Genomic DNA, 11,012 nt, shown 5'->3' on the forward strand with positions numbered 1-11,012 from the left:
ACGGAGTGTTAGATTAGCGCACAACCATCCTTTATGTGATGTATATTAAATCTCCACCAGTATTCTTCAAAAGCTTTCAAGCTAAAGCAACGCCCAGCCCAACCCCATGGGCCATGGTCGATTCGGCCATCTTTAACCGAAGTCAAGTTTGCTTCTTTTTTTTTTTTTCTTTTTTTTACAGATAATATGGAGTCATTCAGTATAAAAGATTAAAGCAGATGTATGGAAAGGAGGGCCTAGAAGCCTGCACGCATTCTTATACACAAAAAAACAACAGACTTTGTCCCATATCTTTTACAGAACGAGCGGAAAGCCAATCTGGGAACTGAGAAAAAGGTAAGAGCTTCGCCTAATAAAGCTGGTGCCTTCTGTGATGCAACCATCTCCACCTGTTAAACCAAGATGCAATGGAAGAAAGCAAATGGAAATTAACTGTTATGCATGAGCAAAGGAATTCATTAACGGTGAAGAAGAAGAATAACACTGAGGAAAACGAAAAGGATGGACTATATATATACTTACAGGTGGAAATCCCATCTGGGACGGACTTTGGACATGCGGTTTTCGCCGTAGGGGTAGTCGGAGCCGGCGCGTTTGGTGTTGCGGAAAGCGCAGCAGCCGATGGAGTAGATGCCGATGAGGAAGACGAGCACCACGATGTTGAGGACGGAGAGCTTGCGCCAGTCGCTTCTCACGCTCTCCAGCACCCCCGCTTTGCACGACTCGCACTCGTAGCACAGCACCCCCGCCGCGTTGCTCCACCGGTAGCAGTCCGGCTCTTGCCCAGTCACCGTCACCGACACCGTCTCCACGTTGTAATTGCACGAGGTGGGCGGCTTGCAACACCCGGACTGCAGGATAATTTGTATTATTATTAAACTAAACTCGTAGGTAACGAAAGAAAGACATATATATATAATTAAATGGGTAATATTATTTGTCCATATTATTAATTATTTGAATAAATATTTATAATCTTATAAGTGTCAAACATAATATCAAAATATAATTTACAAGTAGCGTTACTGTAATTAAATTATTTTAGTTACATCTTTGAATAGATGTGATGACCTGATTAGTGACCATGAATCTGTATAATTAAGGTGTTCAAATCTCAGTGCAAACTTAAAATTTGATTCAATCCAGAATCGAGTACGTTTGATCTGGTCTTCCATTTGAAAAATCGATATCTTCATTTCGATTCTAGCTAGTTTTAAATCTAAGATTAAATAAATAGAGAGTATTCTTATACATACTTATTATTATATTCATACAATAGTGTGTATGTATGCAGTGCATACATATCATATACACACACACAACAGTGCACACATATTACGTTGTGCATGTTGCATGTTAATTGGACCAGTTTGAATAACAGATCAAACTGGTTCAGTGCATTTTGATCATAGCTTATTTTATTAGAGGCAAATAAGCTTGTAAAGTCAATGATTTAGTAGGTTATAATTAATCATCTTATACTAAAAGACCCACTATATTACTGCAGCATATTATACGTCCAAAAATTAATTTTCAGCTAATTACTATGATTAATTAAGCAAAGAAGAGATCACCTGCACAGGAGTCATGTCTCCTTGAAGATAATCAAAAGGCGTCCAGTAGGCAATCTTGGCACAGGTCCTAGAAGAACCCACTATGCAGCTCCTGATGCTCTCCCAGTACTGAGGATCCAAAACCCTTTTCCTCAGCCACTCCGAGTAGTTTTCTAGATGATACTCCTTGTAAACCCTGCCGGGAACCGCCACGCCACCGCCTGGGCCGGTCACCACGTAGCCGAACAGGGTTAAGCCCATTAGGGTTCCAATGAGGAGCAGCATGACAAAGAGGTACACCCACATAGCCCAGGCGACGTTGAAGCAAGCTCCGATGAAGCCGGCCAGAGATATTACCAGCACCACGAAGCCGATCACCAGAAGCGGCGCTTGGAAGAAGTTCTCGCAGGTTGCGCTGCTCTTCGCCATCCACAGGCCGCCGGCGATGATGGGTATCGACGCCAAGAGTGTGAAGAGGTTCAAGAAGCCGATCACTGTGTTGCTGAATCTTTGCATCCTCTCTCTTCCCTGTAATGCTTTATTGCCCCTTTCCCCACCTTTTCTTTCTCTCCTTCCCTGTTTTCGAGTGAGTGTGTGTCCTTCTGAAGGCTCTCTTTATTTGCTTTGCCGCCTTAAGGGTACGTAAGGTCAAGAATTCTAAATATCTATCACCTTTGCCCTCGGTTTAGAATATCATTCTTTTGCAGTTATAAACAACTTTTACGACTAGCACGTACTCTTAACTTTGTTTAAAAGAATTTTGTTTGTGTATTATTATTTTTTACTAATAAAAAAATGTAAAAAAAAATTGACTCAATATATATATATCATCTTTGGTGGCACGTACGGGTACGTACGTAAAATCCATTACTAGCCCTCCTCTTGTGCTTAACTAGGACTTGCTATTCTTTTAAGGTCAAACCATTAGTTAGAAGAGTTAAGAATAATACCTTAAACTCGCAATCACCAATGCACTAATTGATGTTTTTGATGTGTATTAGAAACCTTGACGTTTCATAGACATTAAATACATAAATGGGATCATGAGATTTGTATGATTTCATCATGCTAGATTCTATATTGCAAAATTAAGTGTGTACCCAAATTAACGAATTGATGATGAAGATGCCATAGCTTTGTTGTAGAATGTAAATGATCGAGTTTGGTTAGATTTCCCTCTTTTGGCCTTAGTTGACAGCAAAAGATTATGATGGATTTATTGACTTTTTGTCACTATATATATATATATATATACACGAAAAGAGAGAAACCTGACTACTCTCAGGATTATTCTACTTTGTCCAAATTAGTTGACGTATGGAATGACTAAAAATATTAAATATCAAAAATATTCTTACCTTGAAAACACTGCACGCACATTTAAATAAAATCCGGGCGGATTTCATCTATGATGAAATCCGCCCATAGAGTGTGTGTGTGCAGTAGGCAGACTTCATCTGTGATGAAGTTCGCCTAATAGTTTTTCGATAAATCTATGCGTCAACTTTTTTCGGGCACTGTAGCACGTCTCCTACTCTCACTATAAGAGTTTTAATTTTTTTCGACGATGAAAAAATTATAGGAAAAAGTTAAAAAATTGCCGGTAAAAATTTTACCGGCGATAATTATAATCACCGGCAATACCCATTTTCCTCATAGTGACTTCATGCAATAATTGAAACAATTTCTCCCATCAAGATAACTGTCCTTCCACTACCCCTATTATCCTACTAATTATGGACCACATAATCGAAAATATATTTTATATTCTCTCATTTAACCCAATTACTATATATATAAATATGTGTATATATATATATATATGTAAGTGCAGGGAGCACATATTCTTTTCTAGCCCTGACTACCAGCAGGCCAAGAGATGGCTAGGTGACAAGTATAGGGGCATCAATTCCTTATGGAGTGTGCCAATGGCAAGCAAAGAGGATGGATGGTGTCACTAAATTCGTCGATTAATTAAGTTGCTTTTGGGGTGAGAACACAATGAGGAGAAGAATTTGGTTATATTCCAAGAGGACATAGAATATTTTTGTGCCTCGCTTCTCTTTCTATCTTCTCTTTGCTTTTGTTCAATGCTCATGACTCAGCTTGATTCCCTCCCACTAGTCCTTTGTGGGAATATATAGCTTGTAATATATATATATATATATATATCACAAGTGAGGTCTTGTCACTTGTAGTTAATTACTTGAAAAAATCACTAAGTAAGTGGTAGAAAAATTAAAGTTATAATTTATTCCGTCTCTAAATTACAAAAAGAAATTCATCTCTAATTTCGTATCTAAGTGTGAAAAAGGCATATAATTATGTCTCTAATGGCCAAAAAATCCATCTTTGTTGAAAAACAACAAATTCGTATCTAATTTCATTACTAAACTTTAAAAATAATTAGCGGTGAAAGATTTTTCATCTCAAAATGTATAAAAAATAATTTTGTATTCTTTTAATATACTTTTTTTATAGAGACATATATTTCCATCTTTTACTCAAAATAGTAACTTTTCTATAGAGACAACCTTAGAGACGGAGTAGTTCCATCTCAAAGTTGTAATTTTGTATGATAGGCGGGTCTATAAATAGAATATTTTTGTCTTTAAAGGTAAAAGACTAATTTTTTAATTCTTTTAAGAATATTTTTTTTGTGTAGAGACAGTTACATTTCTGTCTCTATTTTTAAAATAGTAGTTTTGACTTGAGACAGATTCCTAGAAAAAATTCTTCGTCTTTATATTGCAAATCCGTATGAAAAAAAGGATTTAGAAATATAATATTTTCATCTCTTAAGACAAAAAACAAAAACAAAAAATTATTTTTTAATTTTTTTTTTGTATATAGACCGAAAATAAATCGTCTTTATTTCAAAGGCGGACATATTCGATCTCCAAGACCCAAATCTATCTTAGAGATTGAGTTTGACCTTACCAAAATGAAGAGATTTGGGTGAGTTATAAAATTTGTCTTCAAATATATTCATTTTACCCTTTTAAGAGAATTGATATAATTTTTAATGCTTTTTGCATCCTTATAAAAACTCTTAACTAAATTTCTTTCTTTTCTTTTCTTTTTTTTTTTGTTAAAAAAAATATATTTTCATACTACTCTCATATGTAATTATAAGTTATACTCAAATTTATTTCTAAAATAATATATTTTTCATAGATAATCTTTTTTTAAAAAAAAAAAAAAAATACCCAACTCAATTTGATCATAGTTTATTAAAATATTTGTTCTTCTTTTATTTTTCATAATTTAGTAAAACTGTTTTTGTAATATTTTTTAAATAACTAAATCTTTATTCGTTTAATATTTTAACACAACTTAACTTGATCAAATCATATAAAGATTTGTTAAAATATACTTTATACCCAATAAAAAAATTATATATAACTTAGTTTTTATATATTTATATATAATTATAATTTTTATATTCTTTTTAGTCATTAACATTTCAATACAACTCAACTTAAGTCTTTTACCAAACACTTTTAATTAATCAAACTCACCTTATCTTACCTTATATTATATCAAGGGCAAACACTGTTGAGCGAGGGCCCATCTCGCTCACTAGCTTTCCTCGGAGGTTCATGGCCACTCGGGCCCTTCCTGCATGCAAACTTTCCCCGGAGGCTCGTGAAAGGCAATGATGTGAGTGCTAGTGGTTAGTGGTAGATGCAAGGAAAAAAAAACTGGTTTTTAAAACTTCTTCAAAAACTAATTAAATAAGCGGAAATGAATCGTTTTCTTTTCTTGCATGACACAGTGATAATAACTATATGTACATATTAAAATTGATACAAAAGTTAACTTAAAAGGGCAGAGGGTGTAAATGAATTAACAAAAGCATAACACAAAATGCAACATGGTTTAGCCTCAATCACTTAGAGGGTGTTTGGCTAGTCGGTTTGACCGCTTATAAGTTATGTAGCGTTTTTCTGTTAAGTATTTGGCAATATTAGTTAACTTAAAAGTTATGTAGCTTAAATGCAATGGCAATAGCCTTTGAAAAAAGTTGGTGCCCCAAACTTTTGTAAAAACACTATCAGCAAGTTATTGGGTTGACTAAGTAATTTACTATTTGGCCATTATCGTCGCTATCACTGTCGCCCCTTTCTCCATAACTGTCGTCGCCGTCATCCAGTTGGGCTGCCTCATGTTGGGTTGCACCATCGCCAGATCTGCTTCCAGATCCGCCACCACAAGTCGCCCAGCACCGTCGACCCTCCTCCATTATTGTCGTTGCCCTTCCTCCATAACCCACCACCATCATCGTCCAATTGGGCAGCCTTAACCGCCTCGTGTTGGTGGGTCGTGCCATCACCAGATCTGCCGCCACAAGTCGTCTTCTGTTTGGTTGGCGCCTTCACCTCTTGTCGCTTTCTGGGTCTCCTCCTTGGTCGCACCATCGTCGCCGGGATTCATCTCCAAATCAGTCGTCGCCATTATCGTCGTTGGTGAGTGTTCTCCTTGGTTGCGCCATCGCTTGTAATTTTTTGCATATATATGTTTCTGTAATATTATTTGTAATTTGGAATTTTGTGATTAATTTATGCAAATAATATGTTTTTGAGAGGATATTGTGATTTGTGATTAGTTTATGCAAATACTATGTAATATGAATTTGTGATTTTTTAAAATTTTGTGATTACTTTCTTATCTTATTTGCTGTAATTTTTATGTTCCATTTCTTAGGGAAACAAATACTAGATGTTTCAATTTATGCATGTCTCTTATGTATAATAATTATCAACATGTAATTATAAGTATTTTATAATTTTGTAATATATATCAAATTTATGGACGAAACAAATAAATATTTTAAAAATAATTTATTTAAATATTAATGCTTTAAATGTATTAAGAAAGTATAAAAACAAAGAATTTTATATAATCTATCAACATATATATTTAATATTTTTATGAAGTAAACCTAAATTTATAAATATAAAGTATTGTATTAATATATTTTTTAATAATTATGTATAATTTATTAACTTGTAATTTCAAGTATTTTATCAATTAGAAATTAATTTATAATTTTTTCTATAAAAATAGTATTTTTATAAATTTTATTTGTATTATTCAGCATCATGTCTATTTTAGTCTTTTTGTCAAGTTCTGACAGCTTATCAACTTTTACAAACCAAACATATAACTATTAACTGATACCTTAAAAACACATTTATCCAAACACATTATTGATTTAAACGCTACACAACTTTTATACTAAAAGTTAACTAGCTTAAAAGCTTTTCTAAAAAACAATAAGCCAAATAATCTCTTAGTCCACTACCTTTGTTCAAAATCAAGGATTTTGCAAACACACTCACAAGTGTATTATATTATCTTGTAGTTTTTACGGACTCAACTACAAACCTATGTAGTTGGCTTTTTACAAAAAGGCTCATCTACAACCATTACATTTTCATAAGATCAAGCATAAGTTATCACACTTGGCTTTTTCCACTTGACTCAGCCAAAACCAATACATTGCCTTTTGACAGGATTAAGCGTAACCTTTACAAGAGTTTCACAAATGATGTAAAGAATTTCTGAAGAGAAAAAAAATATATGAAATACAAATTACAAGTGTTCTCTTAAGCAAATGAGAGTTTACAAACTTTTAGAGATCTCACAAAGAATAGAAAGTGTAAGCTCGTGAGAAGCAGGAAGTAGTTAAAAGAAGATTAAAGTTCGATAGAGTATACGTGAGTAGTTCTTTTAAACTTCTTCAGGAAGCTTCATCTCCTATTTATGGATTTCCTACTTTGAATGTTAATTGACATAACAGAGAATAATTTGAATGTTTAATTTGTTTCACAACTATTACTTTTTGTCTCTATAAACATTAAACAACATTTATTAATTCATTCAAGAATGCCCATATTGTCTGAAATGCATTAAATGAACTGAAAAGTTAAAACTGACGAGCATTTAATGCGTCCAATGACTATATTTTTCAAAGTTTGATAATAGTTACTCAACTAATGTATAAGATAACTCGATTAATATAGCATTTACTCAATTGGAATTTTCAAGTAATAGATTATCTAGAGAGCTTACTTGACTAAGTTAAAAGCCATAGAGACCTTGTATTACTTACTCGATTACTAGGCTAGAATACACGACTAATGCATGAAAATTACTCGAGTACCAACATTGGTTACTCGATTGCTTTTAAGATCAGAGACTTAGCTAGAGACAAACCAAACTTCACTCGATTAACACATATATTTACTTGATTATTCAAATATATTAGTCAATTGAAAATATGTTCATATTTCACAGCTATAGAAATACTCGATTTTTCAAAAAACTCACTTGAGTGATGAAAGATCCTTAGTCGATTTCATAAGCACCATACTTGATTAAGTTTTAAGAAAATCAAGCTTTTACATAAGATACTTATCGACGTTCAAAATTGGTCGACTGTGATTCGTTTTACCTGTTCTAAGAAATGAATACCAAAAGCGGAAAAAAAAACGCACCAGGGAGATTTGAATGGTTTGGTCAACGCTTCGGCGGCTAGCACCTGTAAGTACTCCGACACCCAAGTAAATAAGGGAAGAAGCTGTATATTAGCAAGTCATAGAGTGAGTGTGTACCTCGGCTCTGAAGAGAGCTAGCTAAATATAGGAGGAGATAATGCCCTCTCCACATGTATTGTGCTTTTGCAAGTGATGAGACTGAATACTGACGCTAGTGAGGTTTTTCAGGTGGCAACATGACGTTGATTGGTCCCTCATTAATGCGGATGGGATCTGAGGCATGTGCATGAATACCCAATAGAGGTTGCAATATGATGTTGCTGCAGACTGACATAGGGCCAAGATGGGACCATCGTGGGCTAAGAGATGGGCCGAGAGAGAAACCAGATTTGGCCCTGACAGTCCAGCCAGAATGATGTCTAGCCCATCATTACTCCACGGTCTTCTCGCTCATGCGAGCTGAATGATCAAGCGATTCTCAAGCTAAATGATCCCGCAATCTGCGAACTAAAAGCACTGCTGGGAGCTCGTTTGGTTCGCGGTCTATGAGCTTAACGTGTTGATGGGAGCTCGCCTAGTTCGCGGCCTGAGCTCAGAGAAGGTGAAGTGTGAGATGGTTCTGACGACCTTGGCCTTGGGCCTATGTGGGCTTCAGGAGACTTGGGTCGGCCTTCAAGGTTGAGTTCAACCCGCTTAGCTCTTTCCAAGAAATACCCATAATAATATCTTACTCAACTAATACAAAACCATACTCGATTATTTTGAAAGAGATATGTAAGAGCTTGAAGTTTCCCAATTTAAAAGAATTTATAAAATATTTTAGAAATCATCAATAAAACATTAGAAGTCATAGAATATATACCACATAAAAGTTTGCAAAAGAAATCAAATTTGTGCTTCCTATTCATTCATAAGAGCACCACATAATCATTCACCAAATTCTTGCAAACATCCCAAAAAGAAATAGAGTTCAAAAGTCTCCAAGATTACTTCCCTTAAAAGTTGTTAAATCCTAATCACTCTGATTCTCTAAAGCTTCTTCTTCCTCAAATCATCTTTTCTCACTTCTGAGCTCGAGTCTTAAAGCAATTGGTGGATGGCATTGTTGACTTGATCTCAGCTAAATCCTTCTCTATCTTATTTTGCCCTTCTTCTGTGCTTTTTGGCCTCTCTATGCTCTATTGTGTTTCTGTATTTTAGATTTTTTTTCAAGGGAGCTATTCCCATACTTTATGATCCCTTGAAATTGAAAAGATTAATTTGTTATATTATTATTTTAATAGCAAAGTTCCATGAATGAAAATAACTTATCTTAATGATTATATCCCGTCAATCTTACCCGAAAAGAATCAGTAACTTAAAATGTGGTGCTATGAAAGGCTAGGCTTTTGCGGCCAAAATTAATTTATCATAAGAAAGTGAGTTTAATGAGTTTAATACAGGACAGATTTAGGAATGGATTTGAGAGAGAGCTAGCTCCCAAATTCGTAGGTCATTTGAGCCCATTCTCTCAAAATGGGTCAGATTTGCAAGACAAATTTGGAGAATGATTGAATGTAGGGAAAGGTTGTAAGTCGTGCTGACCCCTAAATTTGCCATTCGTTTAATATATTTATCCCATGTTTTTATTTTTTATTTTTATTTTTAAAAAAATATTATTACCCCCTTTTTATTTAGTATAAAAAATATTTCTCATTTTCATGCAATTTAACTCTAAATAATAAAAATTTCATAAATTTTTTATTAATAACAAATTTAAGTTCAAAAAGCCCCCACAATCCTCTCTTATTCTATATGTTATGCAAATTAAAGTACAAACCTTCAGAAATGCATTCGTGAAGGATTTCACAGAAGAGGGAAGAACCTCTCGAAACAATTTTGGTGCGCCGCTGTCTGCAACAAGTGTACGGTATTCTTTAATAAAAGGCGAAAGGTTAGTTCGCTCTGGTGCTAACTGCACGACTCCATGATTCCTGAAGCTGAACAGGAGGCAAGCTCATTATGTAATAAAATGCAGACAGCTTGGATTCATAATGGTTGATGTGGGGATCGGACATGTTCTCTTTTTATTCTTCTTCTGTTATAGATTCATATTCTCATCTAACCCTACTGTCTTAAAGCTATCTCTAATCACTGTATCTTCACATTGGAGAGGAGATAATTCAAAATTTTCAGACTTTCTTACCCAAAAGAAGCAACGCATCCGCAATTTGTTATTTAACGAAAAATCACTACCAAATCCTTAATAATGAAATTTTAGAACCATAGAGGACTGACCCAAATGGGAATAAGTACAGTTACTAAATACTCAAAATAAAGACTTTCAAACTATATTTTTGGAGCTCAACCCCAATGGGAAGAACTCCTCCAAAAATTGGCGTATGCCGCTATCTGCAGCGAGCACACGGTATTCTTTAGTAAAAGGCGAAAGAATAGTTCGCTATGTGCTCACTACGCGGCTGCGTGATTTTCCCAGTTCACTTCGAACACTGTATATAGCGTGCCCACCTAGGCGAGTTGGCCTGCATGGGCGATGTGGGACTCGGGCATTTTTCCAATAGATGACGAGTCCAATTTAACTGAGAGAACCAGCAATGCAACAGAACAGGCGCATCGTTTGGGCACTAATTGAAGGCTGTGATTTGTATAATATGATGATGTGCCGGCTAGGACTTTGCTTGGAATATTTTTTCAGAGGCCAATGCCCAGCTAACTAACTAGGAAGTTCTCAACGATTGATAAAATCATTTCTCCTGGAGTGATAAAATCATTTTTGTTAATTTTTATCATCAAAGTTTATGTCTTTGGGTTCACTTATAGTTGTGGTCCAAATAGTTGGGAGTTAACTAGACTAAAGGGCAAAGCAAGGGTAGGTTTGCAATCGAACCGAGCCAAGCCACCTGAACTGAGCTTGAGCTCAACAAGGGCTTGAGTTCGGGCTTGATAAGCTTTTTGC

At 34.9% G+C, this 11,012-nt stretch overlaps 1 protein-coding gene and 1 non-coding gene across 2 annotated transcripts; both read right to left on the reverse strand.

Annotated features, from left to right (window-relative positions):
- Nucleotides 1–204: 204 nt before the first annotated feature.
- LOC127797677 (tetraspanin-6-like) lies at nucleotides 205–2,203 on the reverse strand. Its single transcript, XM_052330778.1, has 3 exons — nucleotides 1,575–2,203; nucleotides 523–851; nucleotides 205–389 (listed from the first exon to the last, which is right to left on the reverse strand). The coding sequence occupies exons 1-3, from the start codon at nucleotides 2,067–2,069 to the stop codon at nucleotides 350–352; spliced, it is 864 nt and encodes a 287-aa protein (XP_052186738.1). The 5' UTR covers nucleotides 2,070–2,203; the 3' UTR covers nucleotides 205–349.
- An 8,198-nt stretch (nucleotides 2,204–10,401) lies between these two features.
- LOC127798551 (U5 spliceosomal RNA) lies at nucleotides 10,402–10,517 on the reverse strand. Its single transcript, XR_008022415.1, has one exon. It is a non-coding gene; the product is annotated as a U5 spliceosomal RNA (small nuclear RNA).
- Between the last annotated feature and the right edge of the window lie 495 nt (nucleotides 10,518–11,012).

The sequence above is a fragment of the Diospyros lotus genome, chromosome 3, assembly GCF_014633365.1.
Source record: "Diospyros lotus cultivar Yz01 chromosome 3, ASM1463336v1, whole genome shotgun sequence".
NCBI classification, from domain to species: domain Eukaryota; kingdom Viridiplantae; phylum Streptophyta; class Magnoliopsida; order Ericales; family Ebenaceae; genus Diospyros; species Diospyros lotus.

Excerpts from the sequence above, each read along its gene's own strand:
- LOC127797677 (XM_052330778.1), bottom strand. The coding sequence starts at position 2,069 with ATGCAAAGATTCAGCAACACAGTGATCGGCTTCTTGAACCTCTTCACA. Across the intron at positions 852-1,574 it reads GAGACATGACTCCTGTGCAG|TCCGGGTGTTGCAAGCCGCC; the intron begins GTGATCTCTTCT and ends ATTATCCTGCAG. Across the intron at positions 390-522 it reads CCCAGATGGGATTTCCACCT|GTGGAGATGGTTGCATCACA; the intron begins GTAAGTATATAT and ends TTGGTTTAACAG.